At 42.7% G+C, this 25,162-nt stretch overlaps 1 protein-coding gene across 1 annotated transcript in view; it reads left to right on the top strand.

The window, feature by feature from the left end:
- Positions 1–23,662, top strand: part of rem2 (RAS (RAD and GEM)-like GTP binding 2) — a 26,431-nt gene extending 2,769 nt beyond the window's left edge. The window contains exons 2-5 of the mRNA XM_069164498.1: positions 948–1,284; positions 3,708–3,781; positions 13,263–13,440; positions 22,086–23,662. Coding sequence (XP_069020599.1) covers positions 948–1,284; positions 3,708–3,781; positions 13,263–13,440; positions 22,086–22,414 — 918 coding nt within the window. The 3' untranslated portion in view covers positions 22,415–23,662. The remainder of the gene's footprint in view (positions 1–947; positions 1,285–3,707; positions 3,782–13,262; positions 13,441–22,085) is intronic.
- Positions 23,663–25,162: the final 1,500 nt, after the last annotated feature.

Genomic DNA, 25,162 nt, shown 5'->3' with positions numbered 1-25,162 from the left:
TCTAGTGTGCTCCTGTAATTGTGTCAGTCGCCTTTAATTAAATGGCAATACTGTACTTAGCTTTGCCACAGACAGAAACAAAGCCACAGATGCCCAGTGGTGCTGCTAGAGCTAGATTAATTGCTGTATTAATATTGATGAGGGTTGTCTATGGTTGACCTGCTGCAGCTACACACACGGACACTATTACACTCACACACTCTTACCCACACTCAGTTTTCCCACACAAATTTTGCTTTGGAGAAAATGACTGGCAGCCACAGATTCCCCTTTTTATATAACCAGGGATGGAGATAAAGACTTTATGTTTTTGACCTGTTTTCATGTGAATTCGTGCAGCACTCGCTATGTATATACTGTACCGTTAAAGCCACCTGACTGCACTTCTTCCCTCATTACACACAGCTGCATCCTCCCTTTCTCTGTCCCTCCCTTGTGTTTCTTTCTCTGTATACATACCTCCTCTTTCTTTTTCTCGGGTCACCACCTCAATCTCCCTGCTCCCTTATCAACCGGCTGTCCTTAAGCCTCCTTTATCGTCTGTCATTCTTTCAGCAGTATCCTCCTGCTCTATGTCTCCCTCATATTACGACCATCCCCCCCCACCCCCCACCCCTCCATCTCCCTCCTCCTATCTTAGTTTTGCCTTCAACGCGCTCTGTGTCTTCTTCAGCATCTTTCTCTTGCACTGCCACGTTTTTGTCTTGACTCCATTGTTATCACCTCCCACCCTTTACACACATACCCCCCCCCCCCCGCCCCTCCCACCATTCTCCAGTGACAACTAGAACAGACAGTGTTACAGGTAGATCAGAAGCCTGTTTGCAACTTCAGAACCCTTTTAAAGCCAAGCATATACATCAGCCAGCAATCCCATATGTTGTCATGCCCAGTGGCACCTTTCTAGACTGAAAACTAAAGTCATTTCTGTCTCAATTTTATTCCAGTACAGTATGTTTCTCACCACGGCGCCCCCCCTCCGGCGAGGGAGCACACCCCTGCCCGTCAAACACCAGCTGCGGAGGGAAGAGGCCGTATCCGAGGACTGCGATTGGATCCCGGGCCTGGAGCACCCTACCACGTTGCCTATCAGTGACACAACGGTGCCTCGGGATGAATCTTTCAGCCAATCGGCTGCTGCCCAGCCGGCTTACCACAGCCATGGCGGGGCACTGAGGATAGTGCTGCTGGGACAGACTGGCGTGGGCAAGTCGTCACTGGCCTTATCTCTGGCCGGGCAGTCGGACCGATCCCTCTCTATAGACTCTGAGACACAAGCATGCGGTAATGGCCTGGACAGGGATTGGTGAAGTGTGTCTGTGTGTGCATGTGCATCTGTGTGAGGAGTGGGAAACCTTATCAAAATGTGTTCAGGGGATTCATTCAGACACTTATTGTGGAGATGAAATTCCGGGAGATCAGCGTACCCTTTCTTCATCTGGCCTTAACATCTTTTTCCCCAAACACTGGTTTAGACTTTTTCTCCATTAATGTATTTTAAGTTTGATAAATATGCTCATTTGCTGCCTTGGCGACAGTTATATGAAGAGATTACCACCATAAATTCATCAGGTCATCAGGTCATCATTGTAAATGAGAATTGGTTCTCAATTGATTTTACCTGGTTAAATAAAGGTCATATATATATATATATATATATATATATATATAAATATGTAAAACCAAATATTCTGGAGCTTTTTCCTTGTGCATAAAGGCACTAGGAAAAGACAAAAATAGCTAGCTTCAATCTTTCCAGAAAAAAACACCTTCTATACCTTGTCAGTTTAATAGGTACAAAAAACTAAGTGTAAAACCAATTTTTTTGTTTTACGGTTCTGTTCCCAGATTTCTTGTCAGCTATACTGCCAGATATATAGGCTTAAAAGTTTCAGTTTTTCCCACTATTTATGACAAGCTAACCAGCTTGTAGCTTTAGTTTCAAATTGAGTTATTTATAGACATTAGACAGACTGGTAGGTTGATCTCTTGTGTTATCATTGGACTAATCCATGCTGGCTGTTTCCCTTCAGCTAGATTTTATGCTAAACTAAAATAAGCATTTGCTAGTTGTCACCTAAAGACATGCGAGCGAGTCTGAATCTGCTCAGCTACACTACGGTTATTGGCTTTCTTACTATTGGGCTTATTTTCCCTTTGGGTATACATCACATTAAAGCTGCTAAAAAACAGTCTTGATGTCCTTCTCCCTTCCCTGTGGCCTCTGTCAGTCAGTAGGTTTATCTGTCACACATATCACCGTAACATCCATGATAATCAGCTCTGGTCCTCAACCCTTCGACCAGCCAATCCACAAGTCAGTGTCACTAAGAGGCGACTGCTCTCCCTCATGCATAACACCGACTCGCCCCTGATGCACGACATACAGTATTCATTACTGCCCATGTTGTGTACTTGGATTCATGCATCATAAATGGACAGGAAAATCGCTTTCATCCGAGGAGCTCGAACATGTTTCCACAATGCCGCCATCATTATGCAGGGGAACTTAACTGGAGTGGCAAATTATTCTATGAGCCACACGTCAAAAATACAAAGTGTAAAAAAAAAAAACAACACTCTTCAACACCTATTTGATTAACACCTTCTTGATATTTCTGAACAGATGCTCTAGCAGTGTTTCAGCTGTAAGTGGAACAACACCTTACTGACCAATACGTGTCATCGCCAAGTGATCGCTCATCAAAAACAGCATTGATTAACAGCAGGAGATGCTCTTACCTTAAAATAGACATTTCAGTCATCACAGTGGCTTTTCCCATCTTAGTCAAGCAATTTTGACCCACTGTGTATTTTAAAAATACCTCACAATGACAGGGAGTGTAATGGTAGAAAGCTTTAGAAGACAATAGAAGGTTCAATGTTTGATACATGATGTTTTTAACATAATTTATTTTTCTTATAAAAAAAAAAATCAGTACAAGCTCTTAAATAAAAAAAAAAAAAACCTTTGTCCCTAAATATTATGACTGTCAAGAGTCTACAGTTTTTGTTAACAAATCCCATGAAAAACTAAACTAAATGATCCCAACAACGAGTGGATCTGTGTGACGTGCTCATCCATTATAATGAACATGGGCTTTGTAGATCACATACTGCACACTGCTTTGCTGCTCTAAATAATTGCTAGTGCAACAAATTAATATAAATCTGCCACAGGAAATAGTTCCAAAACAAGGTATGGCCTAGCCCCTTTAGGATTTGAGTAACGTTTTCTAAAATCTGCAGTACCCAGGAGTTTTAGGATATTACTTTTACTTTTTTGAAAATATAAATAAATACCTGTTTATGTAGATTTATTTCTCGAGTAAGAGCCATGGGATTTATTGTCAATAACAAAAATATAGAATATCAACAGCCTTATCATTCATACTGGAGTTTAAAAATGTCAACATGTCCTCATAAAGACGAGTGGTCCCCAAACCCCAGTTATATAAACTCTTCATAGAAACAGATTTGAGGTTTATGGAGTAGGTCAAGGACATGTTTATAAGGCGCTGATTAACTTGTCAACATTTTAAGGCAGCTGCTGAACCTGCTGAAGATTTACTGTTGAGAATGTGATTGGTTTTTTAACTCAAAAACACAACACCCCCAGTTTTTACTATGAGTATGTGTACTAAGTACTAAGTATGTGCTGCGCTGTTGTGTGTGCTGATGTGTGTGACGTGGGTGTTTGCTTGCAGGTGAGGGCTACGAGTGCGCAGTGACAGTGGACGACGAGGACAGCAAACTCATCATTTTTGACAACTGGAAACAGGTGAGTGACCGACTGACTGACAGCTTTGCGCTTCAGTCCTTCTGCCTCGTTTATCTCGTTCAGTTCAGACTGAAGAGTCTTTTCTCACTCTGATGACCTCTTTCTCTCCACACCATCTTTTATATTCTTCCAGTTTTGAGTGTCTTTGCCTGTATTTAGGAAAAAAGGAAAGGCCATTTGTTCACTTTCTGTGTTGGGCAAATAATTTAAGTGTACTCAAGTATGTAGTGAATTTGCTAATACTTTTGCTGTTACGCATACAAGTGTGTCCTACGGTGTGCAAGAGTACTGCAGGAGCAATTGTGCCGACTGCACTTGAACTCTTTGAAGTTCTCTCATTCAGAAAAGTGGAAATCACTCTTTTGTTAATCGTATTTGTTTCAATTCAAAACTACAGCAGACGAAAAACTTTTTGGTGAAGGCTAAAATTGCTGCCCGCTACGCATCATCAGTCTTTAGAGGGAGTTAATACGACCCCGTGGTGAGGCGTTTTCTAGAAGGAGAGCAAGAGCAAGCCATGGGGGGAGAGCAATAATAGCTCTGTGACACTGAGGACATCATGCAAAATCAAAAAGTATGCAGTTATTAATGCCTATTAATAATGGGATGGAAGAGCACTCTAATTAGTGTGTGGAGAGGATCATCCTCTTCCAGTTGTCCACTGGGCCTTCAGGGGCTCTCCCCTTAAGCTTGAATTACTCACATGTGGCCACATTTAACTCTGAGGATCTCCACAGAAAGCCTGCTCGTTTCCTCACTTTTTCTGGAAGCGTTCTCCTCCCCATCTCACCTCCCAAATTTAACAGCCCGTCCTTCCTGCAGCTGTCATAATCTTCAAATCTCTCCATTTCCCTCTGTGGCTGTTTTTTTTTTTTTGGTGGTGCTCGCTCGCCTCATTCCGCTGGTTAAATCTCGCAGAGAGTTAATTACATTTGTTTCTCTGTGCGTGTTAATACAAGGCAGGGCATTAAGGCTGAATCAACAGACGCAGGCCAGCGGGAAACTTGGAACGACTCCAGGGCCGTCAGCAGCGGGGGGAGGGAGACAGAGAGGACTGGACAGCGTCCCACTCTGCAATTCAAGCTCATGTTTTTGTGCTATTTTTTTTGTGTTAATGCCCCTAGATGAGAGTCTATTACATTCACAGTCTACACACTGGATCTAACACACACAGAGAGTCAGGTGCGGATACAGATGTCATCCAGCTGCCTAACACGTGCCCCGGCTTTGAACTGGCACAGCGTTAACCGCCGGTCCCAAGAGGCAGGGCTTCTGGCGTTATAGCGAGCTGCAAGTGTTCTCCATGGGACAACCCAACCTGCACCCAAGTTACCATAGCAACATGCACAGACACACACTCACACATACAGGGCTGAATTAATCACTTGCTCATGCATAAGATCATGCTAGAACAGTCAGCATCCGACAACGTTGGCTGTGGGGCTTCATCCGTTCTTCGGCCAGCCCCATCCGTGCCTCATCGCTCCCCTGCGATATAAACTGCCAAAAAAGATGAAAAACTGTTACATTCACACTTTGCAATTGTTCCTTCGAGGGCTTCTTGGTTTGACTCACAGCTGATTGACACATGACGGTCTAGCTGGAGCTGCAATTTACCCCCCAACTGCAGAGCAGGGAGCGGTGCACAGCAAACCACAGGGAGAGCTTACTGTAAGTGGAGAGACCGGTGAATGTACACAGACTGGACTGAGTGTGTGTGTGTGTGTGTGTGTGTGTGTGTGTGTGTGTGTGTGTGTGTGTGTGTGTGTGTGTGTTGTGTGTGTGTGTGTGTGTGTGTGTGTGTGTGTGTGTGTGTGTGTGTGTGTGTGTTTGTGTGTGTGTGTGCGTGTGTGTGTGTGCGTGTGCGTGTGTGTGTGTGTGTGTGTGCGTGTGCGTGTGCGTGTGTGTGTGCGCATGCTGCTCCGGCATGGTCAAGTGTGTAAACCACACCAGCATACACACGCACAGAAGGCTGAGAGTCTGCTCAGCCAGAAGCTGCGACATTGTGAATGTCGTTGACGTCATGGGGGTAGTATGCTTTAAATAAGTCATCCATGTGCCAAAAATAGAAACCGTGGCACACTTGGCCTTGACCTAGCCAGCTCGTCCCGACCCCTGCCTTTACACTGACACTGGCTGTTGCTGATGTGTGCCGGGTTCGGTATGTCCGGGCCCAGGTGGGCCTCCTCACCCTCTTCTCGAACATGCATGTCTGAAATTATTTGTTGCTCGAGTCAGTCTTTGGGTTTCCATTATTATTTGACAGCTTGACATTAAAATATTTATCACAGACAACCAAAAGGTGCAGGCATGGAAGAAATGTAGGCCAATGATGTATATGTGTGTATTTATCAGCATGCAGTGAGGATGATTCACTGCTGCCCTTTCAGGAATGGATCCTTTATTATGTTAAAGCCCATCAGAGAAAAGGTGTCAGGATGTAATTTCGAGGAAGATAATTACTGCTTGATCACATTTCTGTGCTCAATTGGGAGGAAAGAAAAGCATCATTCATCCCACCAGTTCTTGGAACAGGGGGAAAGAACTCCCTGGACATTTTTCTCTTTCCTGCTGTTCTACAGTCTTATGAGAGTCGTTCTGAACTATTTACAATTTCTCATTTCTTAAATTGCCCTAATCCAAGTAAACTATTGTACCTGAGCAGTTTTGTTTATTTTAGTGTCTGCTGGGATTCACTGCTCAATTTATTGGTGGAGAAAAAGTCTGTGTGAAGCAAAATCAAGTAGCAGAAAAAGCTCAGTTGAAATCCAATAAGTAAAGTAATAAGGGACAAATATCAAAATCCTATTACAACTTTAAATGGAATCTTTGAGAACAGGTGGAATAGAGATAGAAACTAATATCCATTACAGAATACATTCATTTTCTTGAAAGTAGTCTGACTTAATAAACATAGTCAACTACTGAAGGGATTATGACATATATTTAGGTCGAGACAACATCAATCCTGTGTGCACTTGGCTTAAATATTTTATCTTTTTTTTTTAAGCATCTTTTGTTACAACAGCAGATCCTATCTTATTTTCTGACTGCATCCACTCACTAACATTGCAAATGCAAATAGGCTAATCAGAGCTTTATGGTAGTGTTGTGTCGGTAACTTTTGTGCAAAAGAACATGAATCAATATCTCTTGCTTACTCACTCGCCTGTCTCGTAAATATATCTGTGGCAAAGCAACATAATTCTGATTGGCTGTGGTGCATATATTTCTCTTGGGCCCCTCCCCTCGCATTTCCCAGCTACATTCAGTAATGATGTGGTCATCCCTGGTCATTGGTGCCTGAGTACTTGTGTGTGTGTGTGTGTGTGTGTGTGTGTGTGTGTGTGTGTGTGTGTGCGTGTGTGTGTGCAGATGTGTGTTTGAGCTATCCAGTGAAGGCCAGATGGCCTCAGTAATATATTTCCTTAGGGAAGCATTGTCTCTGTGCAGCACAAACTAAGTAAGAGGAAAAAGACCAAACCCACTAACTCAGCACTCCGTCTGCGCCAAACTTCGTCATCCCATTATCAGATTTTGACTTAACTATAGAGCAAGGTGCTCCTTTGCCTCATCTTCTTGCGACGGCCCCTCCCTCCTCTTCCCTAATTTTTCCTGTCTTTTTTCAGTCCCCTCATTCATCACCCGGCATCTTTATCGATCTGCCTGCTCTTTAATTTTTCTCCGACAGCCGCTCGGACAGTCAGATAGAATACAAGCCAAAGAGGCCGATGTGTGCAAAGAACGTGTTTGCTTTTGATAAAGCCAAACGGTATGATGTATTTATCTGTGCATGTGAGCGCCCTCTGCGCATGTTTGTGCAAGCAGGTGGGGATGTGTTTGACCTTTTGTTTCCATGTAAAGGCCCTAAGCTGCTTTGCTCATGTACCTTGTTCTGCTCACGACTGTAGGGGCCATTGGATTGCAGTCGCTTGGGGTCTATGTTCCCGTCGGTGAGGAACATGTTGTATCATGAGGAATACACACACACACACACACACACACACACACACACACACACACACACACACACACACACACACACACACACACACACACAAGCTCACGCACTGAACCCAAAACAGGACCAAATGCTTCATCCCACCATGGGAAGGAATAATGGTTTGAGTGTTCGCAGAGCCACAACATGTTATGCAAATGTGTCTGATAAGTGATTCACTGTCCTCACTATTAATGGTTGCTGATGCAGTGTGGAGCTCCAGCAGGTGTGTGAGTGTTTTTTTTAGAATGCATGCTAATGTGTGTGTATGCACACGTGTATCATTTTTGTAAAAAGCTGGTAAGGCAAATTAAAATTCAGATGCTTTCCCATTTAGTGATGCGGCAGCCTGTTATTGCCAGACTGTGTAAATGTATGCGTCTGGGTACGCTCCGTAGGGAATCGTCTGCAGTCGTTGCAGCGGTGGCAGACTTCAGCCGAAACTCTGCCACCACTACAGCTCCATTTAGATAAAAACGCTCGACTTCACCATCATCACTCTTAACCACCGACACTTGTCGCTGATTGCTCCGCCCTTCAGAGTGCCTGCATGAACAATAATATGAGCAGGGTTTCCAGACTGCAATCACAGTAAAAATTGTGAGCAATAGTCTGGCGGAGCATAATGACACAAGTCAATATTTGATCCTCTTTTGAAGCAAACAAAAATTGCTTACAAATTTCAATTTATTGTTTCATTTGTTTGAGTATATCACTTGTATTAATGTTTTGAAGAATGGTCTAAACAGATACATATACGTCACTGATGGGATTGCTTCAGTACTATCTAGTATTAAAAAAATGCCTTTTTACTCAGTACTAACATACACAACAGTGTGTTTTTGTTTTTAAACACGTACGACCATTTTTATTCGTATATACGACAGTGTATGGTCGAGGGATAGCTTCCATGTGAGGTGTTTAGGGAACATTGGTAAATTGTAGCATCTAATGATAGCTTGCTTGTGAGGCGTTTGGAGGACCCTTCTAAACTGCATGAAAGCAAATTCTCTCCTCTGTAATAAGTAATGATTTGATTGTATTCTATTATGCTGGTATCGGAAAAAAGTATTGTTTAGGAACTGGTATGGAAGTCAAGGTATCGTACCGGTATCGAACATTTTTAAATGTCAGCAAGCCCCTGGGTCAGATGTTCGAGAAAGTAAAAAAAAACTGACAACTTCCATGGGATGTACTCATTTCATCAGATGACTTTATATAAACAGCAGGTTTTTTTCACCACAACTCCTCTGACAGATTTGCGAACCTTAGCTTCAGCTTCTCCTTGCAGCTAAGCTTCTCTTCAGGGAGAAGCCATGACATGTCTCCCTTAAAAAAACAAACAAAAACAAAACACTTCTATATGGTGCACTGATAAAAACAGGGCTGCAAACCATGCTTTCTTTCAGGTTTTATTGGATGTGTTTTTCTTATCTGCATCTCTGCCAGGAAGAGGAAATGTGGAAAAATTAAGTCTGAGAAAGACTGGCCTTTTTAAGTTTTTTAGAACAGATAATAATGTCTGCTTCTATTATGAGCTTTCTAGTTTAGAAAATTTGCCATTTAGTGTATATAGACAAGACTGATTTCCCCATTTGACTTCGTTCATTAGAGGTTCACATAAACGTATACATCTCAGTTCGTATTGCTACCAATTTGTGTTTATATTATTGTAATGGCCTCACATTCTATAATTCATGAAACTGAAGCTATCAGTAAGATAGATAGTAATACACACTCAGGAATGATGGGCAACAGCATGAAGCCTGTGGAGCAGTCAAATGAAGATGTAGCCCAAAGCAGCAATTGCCAATCTTAAAAAATAAGACTATAAGACTATCTAAAAAGATTCCCATAATGAATTAGATGTTAAGCCTCAAAAAGCAGTATGTGTTGGTGCAGTGAGGTTTCCCATGTAGGCGGGTAGTCGTAGTGTCCTCGGGTTCTCAGTCACATCGAGTCAGATCCAACACTCGGTCCTCCCCAGTTTGTCCAAGTATGGTTACTCCTGTTTCCAAATAAACAAGATGGCCAAACGGTCAAAATGCCAGACTGCAGGCTTTGAAATGTCAGTTCACAAACCAATGGTTGATGTCACGGTCGGGTGCTGCTTGGTTTTAAGGTAATTAAAGCAAAATTGTTCTCAGTTTCGGGTGACTATACACTAATAAAAACATACTAATGAATATTACACACAGTCAACCTTTAACTGGAATTCGTGAGCCTAAATCAAGAAAAACAACCAAAGTATCAGACTGTACATTTCTCCACATACTTTTAACCAATTAGTGTCATAAGATAAAGACTGTACAAAAATATGTCAGTCAAGTAAAACCTTTCCTTCATTATTAAGAGGATTTCATTAATATTTAGCTGAATGCCCAGTAAGTACCGTGTGTGTTTGCGGATAATTTGAATATTGCTGTATGCGGGCTCTGCTTTTTGTCTTTGTTAGTCCATCTGGAGATGTGTATGGGAGGAGTAGGTATTGACAGATGGCCGACTCTCCGTGAACAGAGAGGAGCTGCTTAATCGAGAGAAAAAGGAGAGAGGGGGAGAGTTGGCACTGTCCTGAGTTGCTCTGCCTCCGTTTGATTAGAGGTGTATTTACTCCGTCACAGTTTTCCTCTCGGAGAACTCCATCACGCTCCTAATCGATGTCCACTCTGTGTTTGTACTCTTTTGCTGACAAAGATTAGTGTCTCCGTTTCTCTTTCTCTGTCTTCCTGTTTCCATTCTTCCTCCTCATCCCTCGATCAGATGGTGACAGGTGGCCGGCGGCTCCCTCCCCTCTTCATTTCTCCTCTGCTTGTCTCTTCCTGCGCTCTGTCAAACAGGGCCAAGGCGCTCCCCATGAATTTCCTACTCACTGGTCTGATCCGACGGTTTACGACCGAGCGAGACGATGTGAATTTTTCAGGCGTGTGAAACTCTCCGGAGGGCGGGACTTTACCTCTCGGGCGGTGGATGTAGGGCGAGGGCGTCCACACACACGGGCCGAAGCCAGGGGGCAGATTGGGTTATCTGTTGGGAATAACATGTTTTTATAGCGATGCTGTCACCTTTGTTGACGGCTTCGGAGGCCTGTTTCCAGTGATAATACAACTGAATTATTTATTTGTGCGAGTCTGTTGGTTAGGATTTTGCCATGTTCTAATAAAATGAAATGAAAAGTGATAGATTTAAGGTTAAACCAACCCTCGAATAAAATACCCTCAGTTTACAGTAAAGTCAATAGAGAAGGCTCCAAGCAGACCGTCATAGAAACTTGATTTTGTGGGACTGCTCCATAAGCAGTGAGCAGAAATACTTGAGTACAGTGAGCAGATTTGATCCATTTTATTTATTTGTATTTATTGTCACAGTCTGTGCTTCTTTACAGACAAGCTAACTAGATTTAAAACAGAAGCTCCTCCATGTCTTCTAATTTTATAATGCCCTGTATCATCGAGGTAACCTCGAGAACAGGACTTTGACTGGCATCACACTGTGTGAGTCTGGTCTCAGGTTTCTGTCTTTGGGAGAAAAATAGTTTGTATTGATTGTGTTCATCCAACTTAAGATAAAATGTCTTTTGTTTTAACCTCTTCAACCCCACAGGAACATTCAAAAATCTATCATTAGACACTCGTGCTACTGTGGAGAAGCAACGCCAAACCCACAGAACGTAAGAACTTAAGGGAGTGTTTAATTAGATCATGTGTAGAAATATTCAGGGACAGTTATAAATTTTTTTATGGGAAACGAGGCCATTTTAAAGTAGCATTGATTTTCTAAAACCATGTGGCAACCCATTGTGACGTCACCTAGTGGCTTCTGAATTGTTGTTTTGAAGCCTCTGGTTTGCCATTTTGGCCGTTGCCATTTAGTTTTTAGAAGCCAGAAGTGACTATATTTGGACAAAATCCTGATTGCATCCCAGGCATGTCAATCAAGCCAAGACAAGCGCCCAAATATACCGCTCAGAAGGACCTGAAAGACTGATTTTAGCTAATGAAACTGTAATGACTTGTGGCAAAAATGTATTTACTTTGTTTTACATGAGAAGTTTACACTAATTTAATTGAAAGTCTATTGGAGGCAGTTATTTTGGAGTCAGCCTCTAGTGTCCTGCAGTGGTATTACACTTTAATGGACTTTTACATTGGCTTCAATTTATAGACCCAGATTTTACACCCATTTTCATAATTTAAAAAAAAAAAAAAAAAAAAAAATTTTTACAATCTATGACACAAATTCACTGCAGTACCCAGGGAGGTTGCACATTTGGGAATAACCCTTTGTGAGTTTTTCAGTACAAGCCACCCCTTTTACATTACACATATCAGTGCATAGCCTACAACTACAATACCAAAGAGGACCGTCTCATGAAATACAAAATGAATAAATTTTTTCCACCAGACATTTTGGTGGTGTTTGCTAAAGTTACTTCTTATTATTTTTCTGGCGGCTAGTTGCTAACGTTACCTATCTGTTTGATAACATCTCTGGGCTCCCGTCAGGCATGACACCTTTTCCATTACTCATACTTGTTTGACCTATTGTTCAAACAGAACATTTGTATCAGTGCATCTTTAATGAATGCCATGACCGCAGAGTCAGACTTCAATCACCTCATTTTACTCTGCAGTTCGCAACCACAGAGAATTCTTTTCACTAAACCCTGAGCCAAATGGGATCTAAATCCCTCAACACACAGCATGTCTTTGACTGATATAAGGTTGATAAGATATTATGATTTGAGGACTGTGTAAAATAATCAGGTCAACAAGTGATCAGCTGGGAAGGATTTGGCCATGAATTCTTCTTGGATATGATCTCTTAAGCTGGCTTCCAGATTGTTTGGCTTGATCTTTACGCTTCATTAAAAATCCAAAATCCACAAGCAAATACAAATGTACAGAAGAAGGAACTTTGCCATGACCCATTTTGCACCCACGAACCACCTTCAGATCAGCGTAGACGTGGCTGACTGACTCAGGGAGAGAAAGCGAGAGAGGACAAAGATGGTCCCAGGCAGTTACAAGCTGCTGTTTCTGCTCAAACCACTCGAGCTAATTGAGCCTCAGTGACAGGAAGCCCCGACGGGACGTTGGTGGTCACTGTTAAAAGGGTCAGGATATTCAAAGTGAAGCGTGACGTGCTCACAATCAAGTCGAGCAAAGCCTCTTCTGCTCTGCATCCCCTCATGGGACAGCGATAAAGATTGGAGTGCTGCCTGCTTGGCTTTAGCACTGATGTCTTTTCAATGGCTGTGCACCAACACACAAACTGGCACTTGAGAAGGAGTTGAATAATGTTGTTCAAGGACAAGTTGTCAATTTGCGGATGACATGCAAGGTGGCGGTAACGTGCTGCAGCTACCTGACATTCCACACGTCCAGCTGTCACCACGTCTGTCCTTCAGGTGCGCATACCTAATCAGCTCCACCAAGGTGTTGCATAATACATGTGTGTGTCGGTGTGTGTTTGTATCCCCAGGACCTGTCCACTCTGCAGTGTGATGTGTGTATCCTGGTCTTCTCAGTGACTGACAGGCGAAGTTTCCACCGCACCGCCCAGCTCCGCCTCCTCCTCAGGGAGTCTCAGCCACACATGCCGATCATCCTGGTGGGCAACAAGAGCGACCTTGTCCGCTCCCGTGAAATCAGCTCAGAGGGTAGGTAGAAGGAAGGACGCTGGTCTGTAACGTAGCCTGTCACACATGCACGCAATTGTTTGCCGAACCCTTCTCAGTGGTTTATTTGATCATAGCGTTCAAACATTAGCAGGAAGGACTGTGACCATCTGTTCTAATATTAGCTGCAGACATTAGCAACGAGCTTGTTATTGAGAGTATTACTCTAACTTTACTTCCAAAATCAAAGGTAAACACATTTTGTGGGGTTATTGACATCAAAAGAAAAAAACAACAACTCTGTTCACACAAGTTAATACATTATTGTCTCCCCACTGTGTGTAAGATCCAAGCCAACATTGTGTCCGGGGTCTGAAAAATATGGTGCGTTGCTGCCTGAACGCACCAGAATGATGCTCAGCCCCTTTTTTTTTTCTCCGTGCAAGGAAATAGAAATAGTTCCAATCTTCTTGATACGCTCCCTTTTTCCCCGTTAAATTTACTACCTTAGTCGTACGTTAGTATAAATTCAACCTTCCTATGTCTGTTTCAAATTAAAAAGCCCTCTTTTAGAAGACAGAAACTAATTTCTTAACAAGGTTTTCTTTGTGAAACACTGGCAGATAGCTGTTAGGACTGAAATGTGACAATAAGACAATAAGATAAGAGACTTATATTGATAACCTAATTGAATTAAAACGATGGAAATATATCTGATTGACCAATGTATGTAAACTTGCCATTGTAGGAAGTGGTTAAACAAGAGTGGTCAGAAAAGAGCCACAGATTAACCGTGCATGTGCTTGTGCGTGCACGTCACATCTGTGCTCTGGATGCTGTGTCATAATACAGAGCCAAATTTGTGACATCCCTAGTTTCTGTAATTCAATGCAATTTTTTTCTTCAGTGTTTGTTTCAGAGACCTATTTGAAAAAGAGTATTTTCCTCAAGTTGACTGTCAGTGTTCTCAGACTAAATTGAAATCAACTACAGCTGTTTGTGGTAAACATCGATTACTTTGTGAGAACAAAAACAACTAATCTCCAATGAAAATGTGGAACACATTTCACTGCTATAATCGCCAAAGCCCTTTTTTAAATTTTTCTTCCAGTTTTTTAATTGTAATCTCTGCATTTGCTGCCCACTGACCTGCTGTTGTCACTGACATAACTGACCTAGTTTAGACTCAGACTCACCCTCATTTGTTGAACCATGACGTCTCTGCCTATAAGGGCTTATGGGAAATGGTGTTTGTTAATGGCCACTAAAAACAACAATATTAGATAAACTAGATTGTAAACCAATGACCTGTTGTTTTCAAAATTTACTAAGAAATGCTGTCACTGTTATCCGAACCGACGGCATACTGTACGTGCCGTCCAACAATAGCATGCTGGACAGGCATAGCAACGGTAACTAAGTTGGACAGGGCTTAGCAAGCAGTCTGTTTGCATCTGCCCAGACACAAGCAGTGGCAAACAAACCTCAGGTTTCTGGGTGAATGATGCAGGAACCGAAACACACAAGAAAGATTTGAAAGCACGCTCTTGGTTGCCTCCCTTTAATGCCTTTCAAGCAGCTCTCCAAACTGAATTTCTAATAGAAAATGTTCTTATTCTGGTTATAATGGATACCAGTGCCTAAATGCCCTGAATGCAGGCACAAACACGCACACATAAAAACATACACACACATTCCCCCAAGAGAACAATGGTAGTGGGCTTTGTCCAATTACTCATCTATCCCTCATCTTACCCTCTTTTCTGTCATGGCTCATCCATCCCTCAGCCTCGCAGTTTTACCGTGAATATTTCTCTGGGCCGACATCATCTCCATTAGAAGGGCTCTTGGGGGGGTCTATCTTTGATCAGCAAAATCAGTTTGTTCACTGTTTACAATATGCAGGGACAAATGCTCCATGGTAAACTCCTCATGGGAAGAATATACTATAATTGTGGTGGGCTTTCACTCCGTCTGTAAAAGCTACTTCCCCCAACTAGGACACATAAATAATTAATTTGTCATATAACAAATTAAAGTGGCATGTGTAATCCCTGTGTGCCAAATAATTGAATTAATTAGGTGGAATATACCTTTATTGTGAAGGATTATCAAGTAAATATCATAACATGTCATAAAATATGTATGTGAGCATGTGTTGGAGCTGCTTTGGTGCGACAACCACAACCAATGAATAAATCCTACAGATCGAAGAGTTCACTTTACTTTAATAAATATCACTGCTGGGCAGCAAGCCTTGCACACTTTTTAAAATGTTTGGCATGCAACTCTGAGGCAAAGCCTTGGCGAAAGAAGTTCACTGAAGAAGAAAGACACAATTCTGCACTGAATCCATTTAGTGATGCTAAAAAAAAAAATCCACTGAGCAGAGATCAGACCACAGACAGGTTATGATTTTAACTGGACTTTATGGGTGAATTTCAATGGAGCGCTGCCAGGCCATTATCTGAATTTCATTAATGTTTCAAATAGAAACTGGGAGCAGAGTGGCAGCGGGCTAACGGGAGGAAAGAGTGACAGCAGAATTTGACCTTTATTTGAATTCGTAACTACAGTACATGACTTATACTAGAAATCTAAAACTTCAAAGCCGTCTCTGCAATGTCAGTATATATGCAGCTGGCAAATGTACCCACTGTCTCCGTGTTGCGGGTTTTGTTGTACATCTCTATTGGGATTATCTCCCTCCTTCAGGCCAACGCTCCTCTTCCTATCTTTATGTATGTTTGTTCTCACCATACGTGTACAACTGGCCGACCGCTCGTCTCGCTCCATCTTCTCTCTGCCTGATGTCAGCGAAGTGCTTTCAAAGCCTCTGAAAAGAAGGATGAGAAGAAGTGGAGTGACACGAGCACGGGAGAATGATTTGTGTGTGTGTGTGTGTGTGTGTGTGTGTGTGTGTGTGTGTGTGTGTGTGTGTGTGTGTGTGTGTGTGTGTGTGTGTGTGTGTGAGCAGGCGACTCAATTTGAGAAGATGTATCAAACGTATTGTGCGAGTGTATAGCTGTGTGTGAGTGTGTGCTGGTGGAGATGGGGGTTAGTTTGCTGTCCTTGAAAGAACCACTTTGAGTTCTTACATCAGCAGACGGAGGAGATGTCTTCAAAGGGACGCTACATATAATGAGTGTTACTTCCCATACGTCATTGAGGTGATCTTCACCTCTTTTTGTAATATCTGAAATTTTCCAAGACCAGAGGTGATTTAACTTGCAGAAAAAAATGAAAGTTTAAGTTATAACTCCCAACAAAACTCTGCCTATCCTTCACTTCGGCTTTTAACATGAAAGCAGTTGTGATATGAAGGACCCCTTTAATGTGAAAGGATGGCCTGTCCTGCCAAACCCACTATATACACAAATAATAAAGCTGTGCTAGTCAAGTCAACAGAGTAAATAGGATACTTAAGACCATGACACTCAGAAGAGTTGTTGGAGCAGAAAGCAGAACTAAAAGGAAGAGCCAGGACAAATCAATCAATTAGACTCCTGATGAAGGAAGACAGGGTGGCATGGTGGTGCAGTGGTTAGCACTATCACCTCACAGCAAGAACATTTGGAGTTTGAGCCTTGGCTGGAGCCTTTCTGTGGGGAGCTTAATGTTCTCCACATGCCTGTATGGAGTCTCTCTGGGAGCTCCGGCTTTCTTCCCCCATCCAAAATCATGCATGTCAGGTTAATTGGTGATTCTAAATTGCCCGTAGATGTGCATGTTGGTTTCTGTCTGTCTTTCTGTGGTGGCCCTGTGATTGACTGGCGACCTGCCCAGGGTGTCCCCCACATTTGGCCAAATTCAGCTGGGATAGGCTCCGGCTCCCCCATGACCCTGTTCAGGATAAAGTTGGTACATACTTTTTACTCCACTGCAAGGCATTACGTGACACTGACACGGTGCCCTCTGGTGGACTGACAGGTGTATTATAGGCTGTATCTCCAGGGTTGTAAGTGCAAAGGGTAAAACAGAGAGTCAGTGGAAGTGAGCTTGAAACAGTCTGGGATCAAGGTTTGTGCTTTGCTTTGTTGTGCAAATAAACAGAGGCAGCAAGTGCAGAATTCTTGCACATTGGTGCCTGCATGTCGCTGTCAACTGAAGTTCAGTCAGGCCCTCCTTGGTGTAGACACTTTGATGCAACGAGTGGAAAGGGGGTGCGGGGAGGGAGGCAAGGAATGAATAATGAGAGATGTCTTTACTCAGCATATTCTCTCTTCATAAAAAAAACAAAAACCCAGGAGCATCAATTTGGTCAGCGATATGGAAATGCTCCATCCCTGTTCCCGAGGCGCCTGACAAGTACGTTCTTATGTTCTCTCTGGACGGACCGCATGTATTCTTTCTGATATGTGAGCCTGACAGAGGAAGCTGACTGGCCAGGTCTGCGCAGCTAACATCCCCCTGTCAAGAACCAGAGGCCTGGCTGAGAGTGCTGAAGTCATAAAGTCTATTTATGGCGTGTACGGCGACACTTTTATTCTGCTATCTTTCACCTCCCCCTCTCGCTACATCTCTCTCTCCATCGTTACCACACGGTGATACTGTTACACCGGGAACATATTTATCATTTGGTCAGTATGGTGGTGGTGGTGGTGGTGTGGCCCTGCTCCTCGGGGGCTTTGATTAATATGCACTCTGGCTCCGTTTGCTTAGTCGACGTTCGTTGTGTCTGTCCGTTCGACACTCTCCGTCTCCTTCCTCTCCCACTGCATGTTCATTTAATCTGCCATCTTGCCTGTCAGCTCCTCTCAGCATCTCCTTCCTCTTTCCTTGTGACTTTCCTTGTGACTCACTTGTTTCTTCCTATCCATCTTATTGCCTCTCATTTCACTCTCCGTCATTGTCTTTCTCCATCTCCTGTTTCTGTTCTTGTCAGCATAGGTAGAGATCGTTATCTCCCGAGGTCCTTATTTACCTTCCTCTCCTTGTTACCTCGCCACTCTTTCCTTGTTTTTCCATCTAATTTCTTCTCCTCTCTTACCCCTTCCTGACCTACCCTTGTTTCCTCTCCTGCCCTCTTATCTTCTTGTCTTGGCTCCTCTTCTCTTGCTCCTCCTGCCTCTCACCTCTTTACCTCATCAACTGTCCTTTCTTCCTCCTCTGTCCTTATTTCCTCTCCTGTCCTCATTTTCCCTATCTCTTCTCCTTGTCTGCTCACGTCGCCTCCTCATCTCTTCATCTCCTTTTGTTGCCTTTTCCACATTTCCGGCCTTCTTCCCTCTCCTCCACCTGGTTTCCTTTCCCCCTTATCTTCTGGTTTCCATCCTCTACTTTAGCCCCCCCGCCCCCTCCACACACACACACACACACAAACACACAAACACAAACACACACACACACACACACACACACACACACACACACACACACACACACACACACACACACACACACACACACACACACACACACTCTCTCTTTAGCAGGTTATTCAATCAGCTGTCCCAGGTCTAAGTCCTGTTGATCTGATTTGGGATTTGCCTTGTTCCCCCCCACTCTTACTCCTCCCACTAATAGGTGACTCTGCAGTGGGTCAACAGCTGCTGCGTGGTTGGATTATTACACGCAGATCAAATCTACTTGTTTTTTATAATGCCTGTGTAACTGTCACATATACGTTAATGCCGTAGAAACACAGCCTCCAAAAAGAAAACAGGCTACAGATTTAACTTGATTTAATGGGGTATTAATATTTAGTAAATTATCTTCATGTTTATGACAACAGAGCAAACTCACCATACAGCTGAAAGCACCAGAAAATATTTGTAAGAGGACTTTGAGTTAAGCTGCTCATATCTGACTACAAAGAAAATTCTCAGATTTTTACTTCCTGGATCTTTTTTTCTGAAGATATTTCAGTGAAAATTTTGATGTTCCCTTACTAGCTTTTTCCAGAGCTCTCAGCCACATCCCATGGTCCTCAGTTGATCAACTGAGGACCAGAAACATGGGAGCTCTACTACTTTGCTCATTCCAAATCCATCCCCTGGTAAAGGACCTTCATTATAAGCTCTGGAAAATGTTAGTGAGGGGACCTTGAGGTAATACAGGGATCTCCAACCAGTAGATCCAATCTACCCGGGAGATCAAGAAGCTCTCAGAGGGAAAAAAAAAAAGATTAGAAACCCCTGAGTTAAGATTATCATATCTAACTGTGGAGGTTGATTTGATGATGAAATGGTATCACTTAAGTTTAATTGTTATTAATAGATATGGGGATTTGTCATTGCATCTTGATAACCTGAGTTTTTGAGCATATGTAAATGAGCATATTATCTGGAAATAAAACATACCAGTACTGTTATTTGTGATCAGTTAATTCCTCTCCTCATGCAGAAATCACAGTAAATACAAATCAAAGTTGATACAAACTGCAGCACACATTTACAATCAACAGTTTCAGGTCATTGTTTTTATGTTCATGTTTGTTTCAAAGAAAGCTGCGATTCTTTTATTTTCTAATTAATTTCCCAAATCAGAAGTACTCAGGAGACCCTGAGTACTTCTGGCATGTTCAATTTTGAATTACAGCCACATTTTGTTTAATTATATTATTCATTATTGAAGCTTTCAAGTCTTGTTTCATTTGTTTTGTGTTTGTGTAGAGTTTTTCTCTCACTGCAACCAGATAGATTTATCAGTATTTTACCAGGGTATTATTGTGCACTTCAAATCCTTTTTCTAATATTAAAAACTAATATAAAAAAGTATTTAAGAAATCCAGAAATATTTAATCTGGCTGCGATTTGTTCTTGCTGCCATCACTTTGCAGTCACTTCAAGTTCATGCAGCGTGTATTTTATTCAGTTATTATGAATACCAATAGGCTTTAAGAATCTTTTGACTGCACAGCTGCTCGTGAGCTCTCAGATATTGGCTCTGTGCAGAGTGGAGTAAATGCTCAAGTACAGTTGGAAAAAAATAAAAAAGCCATTTGAGCTGACAATGAAGGCCATTCGTTACAGAATGATATCAGCTCTCCTTATCATCTCGGCTTGTTTGACCAAGGACAAACAAGCGGTTTCAGGCGAGATACTGAGGCTTGTCAACAACATGCTCAGTCACCTGTTCTTATCCAGGAGAGTCACATTGAGATAGAAACCGTTTCTCCATTTGAGCTGCAGCCAAGAGATTTGAGCTTATGCAACTCAGCTGGTGGCAACAGAAAAGCCGTCCTGCTGCGACTGTCTCGCTCTCTGCTTTTAGATTCACTGGTGACTCTTGATGAATTTGAAATTCACAATTAATTAGAGCTCTAGAGTGTAGTTAAGATTCAAAATGCCGATACAAATGACAAAATCTATCGTGCAGAAATCTTGTTAAAAAAATTGGATTAAAAATATCACTAGCAGTAAAAGCAGACATACAGCCGTGTTTGTGCTGCAAATAGTTTATAGACTGAAACTCATCTCTAAAAAAAAAATGTTTTTCCAGGAAACAAAACTATTCTGACTTGAGATCTACTTACTAGCCTTTTCCAGAGCTTACAACTGTATTACACAGTCTTCATCAGCAGATGGTGTTTGACCTGTTGTCATAGAGATGGATCTGTTGACATGCAACCTCAGTTGGATTTCATACTCTTTCAGGGCTTTTGGAACACTTTTTTTTGAATTTGTAAATAGTCATTTAACAAACAACCCTAACTCAAGGTCCACTTACTTTTTACTTTTAACAATATCCAACCCGTTCTCATTCTAAGGCGTCAAATATTTCTGTTTTGTCATAGCCTGCTGGTGTCTCACAAGGTAATTTAGGTTTAGGAAAAGATCATGCAAGTTACGGCCATGACATTACATAAGTTAAATACGTTATACTTTAAAGAAATATATATTGACTTTTGATTTCCCAATGAGTCCAACACCAGTCCCCCGTTTAAAATTCCCCAAAACGTCCTCTTCAGCACACTTTATCACTCTCTCTACTTTGTCACATGACCTCCTGTCAGGTCACGATGCTGACACTAAAAGGCACCTTAGGTATAGGCCTCTCTGGGACGCTAACAGCTTTGACGAAACGTTAATATTTGATGCCCTGGTAATGAGAACAGGCTGCATTCTCACATGATCTCCATCAGTGGATGCAGGTCGCTCAGAGGCACATCAGCAGATCCACAGATTAACTTGATCTTGATCCACTGATGAAGAACATGTAATATTAAAGCTAATTTTTTTTGTTAAACGCCCTATTTCCAAAGTCCAAATTTAACTTTCATGTTTATTAATGAGAAAAAAACAGAATTGTGATACATGTTTAATATAAAAGCAGCATCGTGACACAGCACAATTTCAGAATTTATTTTCCCTGTTTATGACTATTTCTGTTTCATTGTTGAGGCTTTTAGGCCAGATTTCAGGAGTACAGTAAACAGAGACGAGAGTACAACGTGAGATGTTGTGGACTGACTCAGTTTGTCACAATTTGGTGTGAAAGGAGTGACACGCACTTCGGAGGCTAATAGGGCCTCTCGAACATGAGTGAGTAAGCTGTGGATTTTAGAGGTATTATCTAGTGGTCACACAGCAGCTGGGTCATTATGCTGCCTTCATGATCTAATGTCTGTAAATTTCAAACTGCTGCCTCTGATTGCCTGCGTGCAGCTGCCTCTGTATGCAGCCTCACTCATTTCAAATGAGTACCAAACAAACAGGAAATAATGTTTTCCTTTCACTCACCAGAGGCCCAGTCCAGCGCCATGATGTTCGACTGCGTCTACCTGGAGCTTTCAGCCTCCTTGGACCACGGCACCAACGAGCTGCTGGAGGCGGCGGTGCGGATGGCGAGGGGCGATTGCGTGGGCCCCGGATGGATGGACGGCGACCCCGGGGCGGGCCGCAGGGAGAGCCTGACGAGCCGTGCCAAGCGCTTCCTGGCCGGGCTGGTGCCGCGCTCGTACGGCCGAGACCGGGAGCGGGACCGGGGCCGCTACCGGGAGATGAGTCGCCACCGGGGCAGCAAGATCCTCCGCCAGAAGTCCCGCTCCTGCCACGACCTCAGTGCACTGTGACACGACACGTCCGTACCACACAGTTACACACTCCACATGCACACAAACACACACCGAAAACAAAACGTACGGGGGAGGGAGGAGGAGGAGAAAAAGAAAAAGAAAAGGGGCTTCAGATGGAGATGAATCAGTGGAGGAAGAAGAAGATGAGGAGGAAGAGTGGGAACAGACATTTAGAGAAAGGGTCAGAGGAGGTGAAAGTGGGAGAAAATGAAGAATAAATAGAGCAGGAATGAGCCCGGATCACAGCACTGAATCTATCAGTGAAAGCAAATTTGAGAGAGAAAAAAAACAGAAACATGAGGAGGTGAGCTTGATTTTCTGCTCCGGCTCGGGTGAATCAGCGAGCACTCATTACCCGATGAGAGCGGGACAGACAATTAGCGGGAGACTTGCATCGAGATGCTGATTTGGAGGCGGCGGGTGGGGTCACCAATAAACACACACCCAAGTAGCACGCACTGACAACGTAGAGGCTGATAGAAGTCTCATGTATATCTGTTATAGACCCTGTTTTATAGCATGCAGAGTAGACGATCTAAGACATGACCCTGTAGGTTTTATAGTTACGTGACCCTGGATTTTACTGTACCCAAGTGGCCAATAGCTAATGCACAATCTACAGTCTCTAGCAATGCCAACTGAAAGGCAGGACTAAATGTATGTATGGAAATGCTCCCTCTCTCTCTGCGCATCTTTCGCCACAGTTTTCCACACTGCATCCACCGGTTATCTGATTTAAAGAAATGTTTATAATGATACCACAGGGATATGTTTCATCCGTGACTTTTCTACAATGTCAAAACATCAGTACCCAAGCCATATTTTTCGCTGAATGCACCATGAGCAACTGACGCAAAGAGCCCTTTACCGTTAGGATATGAAGCACAGGATAAACAGCTATAAGGAAGAAGACCAGACTGAACTCGTCTTCAATTGAAGCTGAGTCATAGAACACGGGGACGCTCTTCAAGCACAGGAGGACAAACAAGAGGAAACCTAATCTACCTGTGGCTGTTTGATGTTTACTTTTTTCTTCATTTTTACCTACTCGCATTATTACGTGTGTGCTGACTGATTTCTGTGGGTGCTGATGACCCAACAAGAGAACGTTCTGGAAACGTTGTTCCGATATCTCATCAAGCGTGCCGGCGTCACTGACACATCCTCACTTGTTTGTCACCGTCTACTGAGCACTCTCGTCTCTACCACTGAGAATAAAGACTTTTTTTTTTGTTTGACATCCTTTCTGAGTGTCTTGTCATTTTTTTTAATTTTTTTTTTTAAGGCGGCATCATGACATTAATGTCTCTTTACAACTAGGTTGCAAGATAGCATGACAGGTCATCAGATGACTCACAGGTCCTCTGGACAGACGGCCTCTCAACACTTGTCCCGGCTTACGAGTAAGCAGCAAAAAGATGCAACGTCAACACTGTATGGCTGAAACAAAATATCAGGTTGAAAATAGCCTGAATCAGAGGAGAATCAAGACAAAGCAATACGAGCTGGCTGACTTCAAAATGTATACAGAACCCTACCTACACCCATCCATCCATCCATCCATCCATCCATCCATCCAGCCATCCATCCATATAACTACATAGCTATGGGCAGGCAATAAAGAAGATGTTTAATAGTTTAATATACAGACAGACAACCACCCACTCTCCTTCTCCTCTAATAGTATCCACCCATGCAGTTTTATTTGGCAATGTTTTTTTGGATGTCTGCTTTCATCCCAGTACAACACAGTGAACGTAATGTAACCTGTGGCACTCACACCTCTAATAAAAAAAAAAAAAAAACATCTAATTTCACAGAGTCACTGCAGGAGTCAGCACATGACGAGGAGAAAATGAAGTTGAGTCCACCTTTCTCCCAGCAGACGTTTTAAGTTGTCTGACAGAGGTATGGTTATTATGCTGCGGTGATTGTTGGAACCGAGGCAATGTTAGTGTTTGAAGAGAAGTGAGAAACCAGCAGAACACCCTCACCGGGTCTTTGCTGTGTCAAAACTAAAATCAACTTGGCTCCTTTTGTCAGTAGTTTACCTGATGTGTTTTTCTCTACATACATCAGAGTGAAGGAGTGTGAATCAAAGGGCTTCTTAAAGGGGAAATATGACAGAGAAAGTTTAGTGAAACTTTTGCCTCATAACTGTTGGATACAATTTTCCATGCAGTCTGGTCTAAAAACAAAGACAATGTTGTGATCTTCGGGGTATTACTGTCTCCGTGCAAAAAAATAAATAAATAAATAAAGCTAAAAATAAGCATACAGTGTCTGGTTACCTGAGATAACTCCAAAAATTGAAGTCAGCTACGTGGATTATTGGATACACAACATTTTTTTGGATGGAGTCGGTATTACAGAAAGCTGCTCCTTTTTGATATGCTTGTTTACATGTTTGGTGCTCCACCCTAGTTTAAGAGGGTGTAGGGTGGTGGATCAGGCTAAAATAGCAAGAGCACTTCACCCTGCAACCAATCCCACGAGGTCGCGTCAGATAGCAGCGGTTTTCAGGTTCTGACGGCGGTACGGTACATTTCTGGATTGGATTCACGGGAGGCCTCTTGAGAGTAAAGAAAACTGGCAAAGAGACAGAGAGATTGAGGAGGGAGACGGAGACTCAAAGAGAGACGGGGTTGGAGAAATGCTTTGAGGAGTAATGGTTGCTTGGAGACCGTTGTCAAGGAAACGATGAGTCCTCGAGTTCTTTGGCATCTCAAATGTTCGATATCTACG

Source organism: Embiotoca jacksoni, unplaced genomic scaffold (genome assembly GCF_022577435.1).
Source record: "Embiotoca jacksoni isolate LCO1_2020_lvr unplaced genomic scaffold, fEmbJac1.0.p SCAF_31, whole genome shotgun sequence".
Classification (NCBI taxonomy): Eukaryota; Metazoa; Chordata; class Actinopteri; family Embiotocidae; genus Embiotoca; species Embiotoca jacksoni.
Note: the sequence above shows the minus strand (reverse complement) of the source record. Positions and strands in the feature narration are given on the sequence as shown.